The sequence below is a fragment of the Aquarana catesbeiana genome, linkage group LG08 (genome assembly GCF_042186555.1).
Source record: "Aquarana catesbeiana isolate 2022-GZ linkage group LG08, ASM4218655v1, whole genome shotgun sequence".
Classification (NCBI taxonomy): domain Eukaryota; kingdom Metazoa; phylum Chordata; class Amphibia; order Anura; family Ranidae; genus Aquarana; species Aquarana catesbeiana.
Window position 1 is genome coordinate 110,380,796 of NC_133331.1, and position 12,590 is coordinate 110,393,385.

General features: G+C 40.6%; 1 protein-coding gene across 4 annotated transcripts in view; it reads left to right on the plus strand.

Moving 5' to 3' along the window:
- The window catches only part of FAM13C (family with sequence similarity 13 member C), a 229,668-nt gene that overhangs the window by 187,871 nt on the left and 29,207 nt on the right, over nt 1-12,590 (plus strand). For 3 of the 4 annotated variants that reach the window (XM_073596307.1, XM_073596309.1, XM_073596308.1), the window contains exons 10-12: nt 3,698-3,779; nt 9,420-9,625; nt 10,293-10,376. In XM_073596307.1, coding sequence (XP_073452408.1) covers nt 3,698-3,779; nt 9,420-9,625; nt 10,293-10,376 — 372 coding nt within the window. The remainder of the gene's footprint in view (nt 1-3,697; nt 3,780-9,419; nt 9,626-10,292; nt 10,377-12,590) is intronic. The other variant, XM_073596310.1, reaches the window with a different exon arrangement.

Sequence of the window (12,590 nt, forward strand, 5' to 3'; positions counted from 1 at the left end):
GTCAGTGTTATGGAAATAAAACCACTTTCGGGTCAGTTTATAAATACATATCTGCGAATCACCTTTTTCAGATTTGCTGCTTCCTAGGTCAGCTACAATATTATTAGATGGAAGTGGTTATCCTGAATGTTCTCTAGCATGCTTTAAAAGTCTAAAAGTTGATTGATTTATCTCCTGCACTAAACTCACGGCTAGCAGAAAACACCACTGCAACCGCTGAGACTGGGTTCTGGTAAAATGGTACTGAAGCAAGCAAATCCAATTACGCTGTTGATGTAATACAATACCTGGGACCTACCATATTTATAGAGGACCAATTCATAGACTGCCTGCGCACTGAACTGGCACATACAGTCATCTTTTAGTGATTTCCTATGCTCTTTACAGATTGCATTTTGGCAAAATTTTCCCTCCAAAAGTATTCACTAACCAGCTTTATAGCCTAAATAATGTTGATTGTCCCATAAATTGGAACAATCTTTTCAAATGCACCCCCTAGGTGCTTGTTGTGGAAAGACTATCAGTCACTGCCGACAGCTGTCCATTGTCATCAGCATCTGAGACCTACTACAGAAAATGCTTGTTGACATATGGTGGCAGTTGGAAGACCTAACTTCAGCACAATGATTTGTTAAAGTCATTGGTAAGTAAACATTGAATGGTCTTACAGGCCAAATGTGAAATGTTTTTGTGCTGTTCATAGGAAACAAGTGTAACAGACTTTGAACCAGTGCTGGTGCGTCAGCATCAGTCCAATACAAAATTTTCACAATAAGTAAAAAAATATACAGTATATAATAATTCATATTACAAAAACATTTCCCTTACATAAGAAAAGCCCTAGTGAAAACAGCATAATGCTTCCTAGCAGGGCCCTTTCGTAAGATAGCCCTAACTGACAAATCTAAAATCGGTACAGAAAGAAAACCACCATGCAAAACAAAATACAATAGTAATACAAGGTATTCGAACCTTAAAGTATCAACAGCACTTTTATTGCGCTACCTTGTAAATAATATAAATCCATTCCACCCAAACAGCAAAACATAAAATGAACAATAAAAAACAAAAAATGTAACCAATCAATAAAAGTATTAAAATGGAGGAACAAACATTAGTAAAGCAGGAGGGTGGTTGGTAGAACATAGCTGAGCTGTCTATTGAGAAGATTCTACAGCAATATGTGACCAGGCACATTCAAATGCAAACATGCAACATTACGCAGATAGAAAAACACAATAGTGCATATTGTAGTTAGCAACATCACAATGAAGCAGTATTAGGCTCCATTCACACTAGCGCGTTTTTTGATGCATTTTGCATTTTGCAGAAATGCATGGGAATTTTTTAACATGGGTTCCTATGGAACATGTTCACATCAATGCTTTTTTGTATCTCTGCGTTTTTGGAAAGGGTCGGGGACTTTTTTTCATGCAAAAAGCAGCGTTTTGCATGTAATGGATTTCAATGGACAAGCATCAAAAACGCAAGTGCACCGTTTTTGCACCGTTTTTGCAGCGTTTTTGGTGCGTTTTTGCCGTTTTTTTGTAATTTTTTTTTTTTTTTTTGTAATTTTTTTTTAAGACTGTAAAAAAAAAAAGAAAAAAAAAAAAAAAACGCAAAACGCAAATCGCGGCAAAAACGCCGCAAAAACGCTGCTCAAAAACGTGCCAAGCATGAAAAAAAAACCTCCAAAAACGCTCAAAAGCAACATGCATAGGTGTGAATCGAGCCTTAGTCCAATTGTTACTGATGCAGTTGCTAAGTATAGCAGATATACAGGCTGGATCCAGCCCTGTGTAGCCCAGGAGTGAAAGGACCAAAATTATACATATGGTATATTTCAGCACTACAAAAAATATTGTGCAGTAAATAAAACCTCAGCATTGCACATGAGTTTCCAGATTTGCAGTTAGGGCTATACAGCCAGCTATTAGTGGCAGCAGTTAGAAAGCGTAGTACAAGCAAGCACTTGAAATATAGCCATGAAGAAAGTTAGGATGGTAAAGCATCAAAATCATGCATCAAGTGTATTTCAGCACAGCAATTAGATATTAGGGAGCCAAATTTAACCAAAAAGCTTCACATGGCCCAGAAAGCCAATTCCAAAGAAATATCAGAAGGCAGAATATATCTTGTCCTTCATGTAGGCTGGGAAACACAATAACCATCTACAAGGATAAGCTTAGTTGATCACTATGAAAAACCTATGCAATCTGCCGCTCATGGTGTCGATGGACGGTTAAGCTGAACCAACAATCCACAGGTAAATGAGTCTATATAGCTTAGTCTTCATGCCACACAAAATGTACATTGGTGTACATGCCCTGTAGCTCAGGCTAAGAAAATGGACAGGTGACAGCAAAGGGTCCCAATGCTTTAAACACACTACTCTTTTTAAGATGTTGCACTGCATATAGTGGCTTCCTCTGAAGGGTATGTGCCTAGTTCTCCCTAGGTAACACTTTTTAATACACCTTCTAGCCGCACCACCTCACCTGCAAGTGATAACTGAGATAACATCTCAGAAAACATATATGAGAAAAGTCAAACTGCATATGTATAGCTAAACTAAATTGCAACTCCTATATTTCAGACTATTTAGGATAAAGAAAGAAGGAACCATGGCTAAATCAAATCAATATACAACTTGTTTTATTATTCAGTGCACTAAAAACTGTCATTGCTTTCTATGTTCTTTTATATTTATTCTAAACAATCAAAGCATTATCTCTTCCCTGAGTGGAGTAGGGAAAAACCTGTATGAAATCGTTACTCCAAAAAGCAAGCAAAATGTATTGCTCTATTTAAACCTGAAAAATTAGATGCCTTTTAAACGATATAGCCAGCGTCTTTCTAGTTGAAGGAGCTTTTTGTTCCAGTCTTTATTACAATGTATTTGATCAAGGGCCCAAAAGTCTATCCTGGTGTGTATCTGCCATCATGGCATCACAATATGTAATGAGATATAGGGGATCTTAAGTTCTCTGATCGAATATTATACATATGTTTCTTTCACATTTGTTTGATTTTTACCCACACATTTACAGCTGCACTCACAAAGCAGTGTAGTTGTATTTTTGTGCTGTCTAAATACACTTGGCTCTGGAGAAATAATGACAATCAGTTCAGAAAACTTTGAGAAGTTGTCACTTTGTGCTTTTAAGGCAAAGAGAAAGTGCCTTCTAGTAGGTCCTTACCTCAGTAATAAATCTTATCCATGATCCCCTGTCATCACCTTGATCTAGTTGCTCGGTTGAAGTGGTTATTTGGGGGGGGTTATTTGGGGGGGGGGATTGTGAACACCAGGATCAGCAGGCCTGAACGGTGGGGGGACATTGATGTTGTACTCAAGGGTAAGTCCACCACCATCTGACACTGGAACTTACTCGGGGTTGACGCCTGAAGCATGGAGGTTGTAAGGGAGCACAGATTTGTGTGTATAACTTGCCAGGGAAGGGGGAAAGTTTAGGCTATTCGGTGGCACTAACACATTGCCAGGAATAACCAGATGACAACATCTCTTTAACCTGGCCTTTCGGTTCTCTCCCAAAGAAGACTATATTATGTCTGTGGACACCTTGACTTTCAGTAAATCTTCAGATCAAGTACTCTTTAAATCTTTTATTGTTTTATTAAATAATGATTTTTCTAGTTCTGTCAAAGGTTGATATTTATTTATTTATTTGTACTTTAGCCATCTCACAGTGATAAGACATCTAATCTTGAAGTTCTGAAATGGATGAATGACTTGGCAAAGGCTCGTAAGCAACTCAAAGGTACCTTTTTATCATAGTGTTTTTTTGGCAAACAAATAATGTGTAAGTAATGTGACCTTAACATTAAGTGATATTAAACCCTCAGTTTTTCTTTAAGCACTTTCAACAGCTGATTCACTTACTAAGCATGCAGCTTCTTCACTTTTTTCTGTTTCAATGTGAAATTTTAAAACGTCATAACAAGCCATGTTTTGCCCACGTAGGGGCGACATCAAGCAGGCTTATAAAAAGATTGAGTATGCACGTAAAATGAATTACTGTTACCAGGACCAGAAAGGGCCATGTTAAAGAGTTAGATAAATATCACAGACTACACTGCGTTGTCTCCTGGAGGACAGCATTCCTCATCAATAAACTTCATATCAAAAGAGGAGAGGGAGGAAACAAAGAAGAAAAAAAAGGGGGGGGGGGGGAAGCCCCGGGAAAAGGCAAGTGCCACGGACGCGGGACCTATACAAATGAGTTCTATAATCAGCAATAGCTAGTCAGAGGCAGGGACGGGAAGGAGTAACTTATCCACGGTTCCAAGACTTATTAAAATTTTGCATGCAAATCCCTCAGTATGCTGGACATCTGTTCATTAACCATCATAGCGTCCATTTTGTTTTTTACCCCCTGAAAAGCAACAGACGGTCCCTTCCAGGCATGGGCAGTAGTTCTCTTGGCAGAGATAGAGGTACAAGGCCAATTTCTGTTGGGGTGTGAAACGGCCCAGTATGGAGCAATGCAAAAGAGCCAGCCATGCATTTTTACAAACTGTCACATGAAATGATGTCTCCAGTAGGCCAAAAACCGTGGACCAGAAGCTAATCACACGTGGGCATGTATGTAGGACATCCCAACTCTGACCACACCCCTAAAACATCTATCAGTGTTGCCAGGATAGGCATGTAGGCATGGACAAGCCTAGCCAAGACTCAGTACTACCGCAGGAGCATTGCAGCCCCAAGGGTGGTGGTGTTGAATAAGCATTTTGCTATTGTTGTCCAGGCCTTGTTCTAGTCCTCCCTCTCAATACTAGATCCAATATCTTGCTCCCATTGTATCACATAGGAAAGGTCCAAGCTACTATTAAGAGACCCCGGACAATGTAGACGGGTATGCTAAAAAATGTTTTAGAAAAGGATAGGTGGAAGTACGAAGAGGGATCTCGTGCGTCTTCCATAGGGCCTCTCATGATGGGAACGAGCACATGGTTAAAAAAAAGATGCCCCCCAAAGCCAAGAGGTCCACAAGGAGAAGGAACTAGGTTGTTCTAACCCTGGTGGATTAATAATAATCGGTAAAAGAGTCAGAAAAGGGGACATTGAGTTCCCCGAATATGGAATCCCAAAACTTCAGGCTATGAAGCATAAAAGGGCTTAATGCCAGAGGACGCAATTTGTTGGGATGCCAGAGCAAAGCCTACAAGGAAGTTGGGGTAGTTATGGATATAAATTGGGTAGTTATGGATATAAAGTGTTAATCTGGTGACTCTAGGGCGTTTATGGGCCCGGCTGAACTGAAGGATTTTGTTCTGCAAAAGACGTAAAAAGGTGGAGGTAAAGATTTGAGAGAGATTCACCTGAAAAAGACCTACTTGTTGCCAAGATCTCAATAATTTGTAACCATAGAAAAGAACAAGAAAGAAGTGCCCCCCAACAGAGTACACAGGGGACTTTAAGGGCAACTATATTGACTAATAATATAGATAATCTAAAGTCAAACATTTATTGAATTTTTTTTTTTAATTGGTGCATACATCACCATATAATACATAGATAAGAGCAATATACAGTTTAATCAATTAGTAGTGTTTTTCTCCTGCTATATCGCCCAACGCGTTTTAGGATCTCACAGGAATCCCTTCTTCATGGGAATTTTCATGAGGAGATTTAGCAAAACACAACAATCTATAACAAAGCATAACACAGATTAAGAATCAAAAAGGCCAGAGACATGGCATGAGCATCGTGGGAGGTCAAGCTTAAGAGAACTTACCAACTCACTGAGGTCTGCACTTATACCCCTGCCACTTTATTGACAGCGTTTAAGTATACACACATCTATGCGCATAAGCAAATGTATGAATATGACTTGTGCACAAAAACAAAAAGAGATATCTCTGGTGAGGTCCCAAGGAGAGCTAGATTTTTCAGGGCTTCCCAAGAGAAGATGTAGGGATAGAGAACTTGGAGATTCGTAAGTGGAATTGAGCTTGCAGATGCTGCTGGGTCAGTGGTGGCATGTGAACATATCGCAGTCAAATCAAGAGGTTTCTCTGAAAAAAATATATGTACATAGATGTTATAAAGAATGTTCAATAGAGAGATCCTCTATATTTGTTCCTAGAAAGAATAAAGCATAGGCATAACACCCCAGTAAGTGTTAGATTAGTGTAGGTGATGAAACCTAGCATCCCCCAAACCAAAATGTAGGGTCAATTGGGAGGCTCTGGTTTAAATTCCTTATATCACATTATGGGGGTGTTGGATATGGGTAGTCTAGATACATATAGTAATAGCCATAGAGTGACTCCGGCATGGAGGGAACAGTGCGGCTCTAAGCAGGTAAATTTGTACCAGCATACTGTCGGTTCGTCGGTAAAGTATTGAAAAAGAGTACCCCAGATTGGCTGTAACAGCTAAAGTAATGGTAGTAGGTTGGTGGGAAATGGATGCGGACCTTTAAATGCAGATAGTGTTGGGTAAATCACTTGCCGAGTCCTGCCTTGCAGCTGGTCTGTGTCATGGCGAGGGCATGTTTATATCCCCATAATATGCCTGCGCACTGCAACGTGCGCTGGCATAGTGCGTCAAAGAGATAGGGACATGGAGCATGGTGAGGAGGCTTGGATATGGGGCGGGCATGGTGGCCACGATGTACGATTGGATAAGCATCATGAAACGAAGAAGCAGTACGCCCAGAGGGCGTGGCCAGTCAACGTCATGTCATGCATCACAGGGAAAGCACCACCACCCAATCCAGAGGGAAGTCCCTGCTAGAGTAGAAAAAAAAAGACCCACGGAGCACATCTGATAGACCATCCCCTCTCCATCACTGGGCTGTGGAATAAATTAAGAACAGACGGGCAGTGCCGTATGTTAAATCCCATCAATACACTGTGTGCACAGCCGCCAGTGAGACAGCGGTGCTATCAGAGTTGGGGGGATTTTATGCTAAGGTCACATTTATAGTTACAACACTACAAATATGGAAACAGAGGGAAGTCTCCATAGGGGCAGTCAGGTGCACTGGTGTCCCATCACATGTGTGGGACCCCAGTGAGATTTCCATGTGTGTCAAAGAGACAAGCAGCTCCAAGCAACTCCCATAGGGTTCACAGAGAGCCACAGACGGACTGGTGGATGTAGTCTGTCTGTGGATATAGAATAATTAAAAAAATATATCTTTTTTTTTTTTTTTTTTTTTTTTGATAAAATTGTACGTGTGCACCTCATGAGTTGGCCAGCAATTCTCAAACCTACCTCAAAGAGATCATACAGCTATCACAAGGAACCATAAAAAAAAGGAAAAATGGTGAGGCTTGCATGTATATACACAGTATCTCACAAAAGTGAGCACACCCCTCACATTTTTGTAAATATTTTATTATATCTTTTCATGTGACAACACTGAAGAAATGACACTTCGCTACAATGTAAAGTAGTGAGCGTACAGCTTGTATAAAGGTGTAAATTTGCTGTCTCCTTAAAATAACTCAACACAGCCATTAATGTCGAAACCGCTGGCAACAAAAGTGAGTACGCCTCTAAATGAAAATGTCCAAATTGGGCCCAAAGTGTCAATATTTTGTCTGGCCACCATTATTTTCCAGCACTGTCTTAACCCTCTTGGGCATGGAGTTCACCAGAGCTTCACAGGCTGCCACTGGAGGAGTCCTCCACTTCTCCATGATGACATCACAGAGCTAGTGGATGTTAGAGACCTTGCGCTCCTCTACCTTCCATTTTGGGGATGCCCCACAGATGCTCAATGGGGTTTAGGTCTGGAGACACGCTTGGCCAGTCCATCACCTTTACCCTCAGCTTCTTTAGCAAGGCAGTGGTCATTTTGGAGGTGTGTTTGGAGTCATCATCATGATGGAATACTGCCCTGTGGCCCAGTCTCCAAAGGGAGGGGGATCATGCTCTGCTTCACTATGCCACAGTACATGTTGGCATTCATGGTTTCCTCCATGATCTGTAGCTCCCCAGTGCCGACAGCAATCATGCAGCCCCAGACCATGACACTCCCACCACCATGCTTGACTGTAGGCACGACACACTTGTCTTTGTACTCCTCACCTGGTTGCCGCCACACACGCTTGACACCATCTGAACCAAATAAGTTTATTATGGTCTCATCAGATCACAGGACATGGTTCCAGTAATTCATGTCCTTAGTCTGCTTGCCTTCAGCAAACTGTTTGCAAACTTTCTTGTGCATCATCTTTTAGAAGAGGCTTCCTACTGGGACGACAACCATGCAGACCAATTTTATGCAGTGTGCGGTGTATGGTCTGAGCACTGACATGCTGACTCCCCATTCCTTCAACCTCTGCAGCAATGCTGGCAGCACTCTTACGATTATTTCCCAAAGACAACCTCTGGATATGACGCTGATCACGTGCACTCATCTTCTTTGGTCGACCATGGCAAGGACTGTTCTGAGCGGACCCTGTCCTGTTAAACTGCTCTATGCTCTTGGCCACCGTGCTGTAGCTCAGTTTCAGGGTCTTGGCAATCTTCTTATAGCCTAGGCCATCTTTATGTAGAGCAACAATTCTTTTTTCCAGATCTTCAGAGAGTTCTTTGCCATGAGGTGCCATGTTGAACTTCTAGTGACCGGTATGAGAGTGAGAGCGATAACACCAAATTTAACACACCTGCTCCCCATTCACACCTGAGACCTTGTAACACTAACGAGTCACATGACACCGGGGAGGGAAAATGGCTAATTAGCCCCAATTTGGACATTTTTCCTTAGGGGTGTACTCACTTTTGTTGCCAGTGGTTTAGACATTTTATGGCTGTGTGTTGAGTTATTTAAGGGGGGCAGCAAATTTGCACTGTTATGCAAGCTATAACACTTACTATTGTTCACTGTAGCAAACTTTCATTTTTTCGGTGTTGTCACATGAAAAGATGTAATAAAATATTTACAAAAATGTGAGGGGTGTACTCACTTTTGTGAGATACTGTACATTTAATACTGTGGCATTAGTTTATACTGGATGAGTGGTGGGTTTACATCCACTTTAAGAACAAACCTGCAGAACCTTGTTTGTAACCCGGGGACTGCCTGTATTCAGGTAGAACCTTGTTTGTAACCTGGGGACTGCCTGTATTCAGGTTTTCGTGACAACGTTTTGGATTCGTCCCCTTCTTGCAGTCCTGGTGACTGATCACCGGGGCAAGCAGAGTAGATCTCTCTAACAAGGACACAGACAACCATCAAGATGTCTGCTTTAGGAGATTAGCTCATTATTAACAGATTGTCTAGAGGTCTGAACAGCTCTGCTGTTATGAATCAGTGTTTTTGTTTCCAACACACTCCAGTCCAAATCACAAAATGTTTGATGTCATATTCTGATTCTTCTTTTTTATGTAATGCATAAATCTTGTTATGCAGATATAATATTGATACACCTTGTTGCAGAGCTAAAGCTGAAGTTATCTGAAGACCAAAATGTGCCAAGAGCCACACAAATTCAGACATATGAAGAAACGTCTGTGGCATCCAAAGCGATGGAACAGCATGGAGCCACCAGCTCACCAATGTCTTCTGTAGAGGAAACTGTAGAGACTGTATGGAAGAGGCTAAAAGAGAAGAGACAACTGCTTAACCTTCCAGAAAACTTAAAGGTACATGTATGCCAGTCAGATAACTTGCATATGAAGTGCTGTTCTATTCTTTTGTCATATTTGTAATGTGAACATACATTGGTATAAGTTAGAAGTAATCTTTTTATGTTGGATATACAGTATGTGCCCTATATGCCAGGGCTTCTCACGCTGCTATCTAAAGAAGTCTAAGACATTAGATAAGTCACTATTCTGGATCTAGTAAATCTATTGTCTAATATCAACTGAAGTTAAGGTTTCACCAATGAAAACAGGTGGTGTTTTGGATTAAATTGCAGTGGTAGCTGATCTCTAGAACAGGATGTCAGAGAAAAATTGCCTCCCTTCTTTAAAGGTACCCTGTACTGAGAAAAATATGACGACTGCCATTGCACATCTCCTCCAACAAGCTATATTTACTTAGTTACTTTATTTATGATTCTGTGCTGGAACTAGCTTGCTTATTAGGGGATAGATGTTGGAAGTAACATTTAAAGGTATATTTAGTGGAAATAAAATACAGTGTTGGTATTGAATTTATACTATACAATATATATTCATCTGGTGTTAGGCATTGCATTTCGATAAGACTGCTAATGGGGAAAAAGAGGGTGTTGTACAGTCTTAAAACCCAATGTGGCCATCCCTGAAAATCCTAACTGCTTGAATACCTCCTGTTTTTAAACAGGATATGACAAAAAAGCAAATGAATCTGGAAAAAATGAGTCTCCAGAAATGCCTTCTGTATTTTGAGAATATTCATGGACGACCAGTAAGTATCTGTGGCACTGTGTTGTATTTGTGTCTGGTCTAAGGTCCTTAAAGCAGTGTTTCCGTCTATTGGCTGCATTACAGCAATCCTTTGTTTCCATAAGTCTAAACTTTATACTAATCGAAAAAAATGGTCTGTCATCTCTGAACAGGTCTGAAACCTTGGTCTTCCATGATAGGAAAAGAGGTTGCTCATTGTGATTGGATTGGATGAAGTGAAATGTGACACAAATCTTTTAGGGTTTGACATATTTGGCTACATGTTAGATTCCATTTTTATTGGCAAAGGAAAGAGATAAGTGATGATTCTAACTTGTGACTTAAAAAAAATCCTCTATTTTGAACATTTTTTTACAGAGTATTTTTTTAAGGGCCTACAAAACCTTATGCATGCTTTTTTGTGTCCAATGGACCTCATTGCCATTCATTATTATTAGCACTACAATATGAACATACAAAGTAAACAAACATCCCTGCCCCTCAGAACACCACAGCACAATACATGTAACAATTAAAATATGTGCGTTCTTTTATTTTATGGTGTACTGGGAAATAATAGACAGGTATTGTTTGTTTGACCTGTAGAAGTATGTGAAAGAACACTGAAAATGTGTGCTTAAAGTGGACGATAAGGCTTATACTAGTTTTTTTTTTTTAAAATGTTCCTTTCCCCCCTCCTCTTATGTGTGCTGCATACCTGGTATAAAAAGAGATCTGTGTACTTGCCTGTTTTTCTTCCACTCTGGTCCTGTAGCGTGCTGCTACGGGGGGAGTGAAGGAAGTGCTGATAGTGGCTGCGCCATGGGAGCCTATGGAAGATGTTACAGATTCATAGCCATTGTCGAACACTTCCTTTCACAGGTGAGCAGAAGCTGCTGAATCATGTGACCAGACCAGATTAAAAAAAGGGAAGTATACAGATCTTTTTGTTTACCCTGGGTATGCCGGGTAAGTAGGAGGAGGGGGAGGGAACATTTTTAAGAATAGCTAGATGTAGCCTTTACTATCACTTTAAAGCTAAACTCCAACTTTCTTTTTACTAGAACTGAATGGAATGACTAGTCCCAGCATAGATCATGCCTCTGTACCATGTTGCTCTGTTGTCTGCAGATCTCCTGATATTCTGGGTTTAGTGTTGGCTTTGTACCATGTGACAGTATGTATAGTCTGTATGTAGACTTCCAGCCACTGTAGTCTGCAAATTATGTAACTTCCTTCACAGGTCTGGTGGTGGGTGGTATTGAATACATCCTAATTGTTATTCAATCCTGCCCAGTCACACCTACAGGAAGAGTCCAAACCTCCCAAGTCCTGCCTCACAGATCCCAGCATTATTCAAAAAAAAAGGAAAGCCCTCCATATAATATGCACAGCCTGCTGGGAAAGCTAGTTGTGCTGATGTTGGGAGGAATGAATGGACAGTCCTGGTACACACAGCACCATACGAGTCACGTGACTTCCAGCACCACTATCACAGACTATCACTATCACACAGAAAATGCATGCTTTGTCTTGCAGATTGCCCTGCATTGGGAAACTCGCAGATGTGAGCGAATGGTAACTCAAGCACGATGTGTGTTGAAACAGGCTTTCGAAATGCACAGCAAAGCACACATTTTCTGTGCGGGTTGCCGCTCGTTTGGAAATGCGCAGATGCGAATGCAGCCTACATGGTAACACAAGCATGACGCACATTGCTACACGTTTCCAACACACATGGCAAAGCATGTGTTTTTTCTTGCAGCTTGCTGTGCATTTGGAAACGCGCAGATGTGAATGAATGGTGCTGCAAGCGCACTCTGCATTTTCTAAATGCACAGAAAAAATGCACAGAAAAGCATACATTTTCTTGCAGTTTGCTGTGCTTTTAGAAACACACAGATACGAACAAATGGTAACGCAACCACGATAAGCGTTGCTGTGCGTTTTTGAATTAATAGTTTTTTTTATTGATATATTAGAAAAGGTATACAAAGGAAAAGAAGTATACAAACCTGTATACATAGAGATATAAAAGGTATAAAAGGATATACAGATATGGTACACAAGGAGTACAAACAATTAGGCATTCGTGTAGAATAGTTAATGGTGCAAGCATTATGGTGGATCTATAAATTATTAGAAATTTAGTACAGATTGTAAGTTATTGGTGCAACTGTTGTGTATTGGTACAATCCTTTGGTACATGTTGGACTGCCAGTGGGTAATTTTGGAG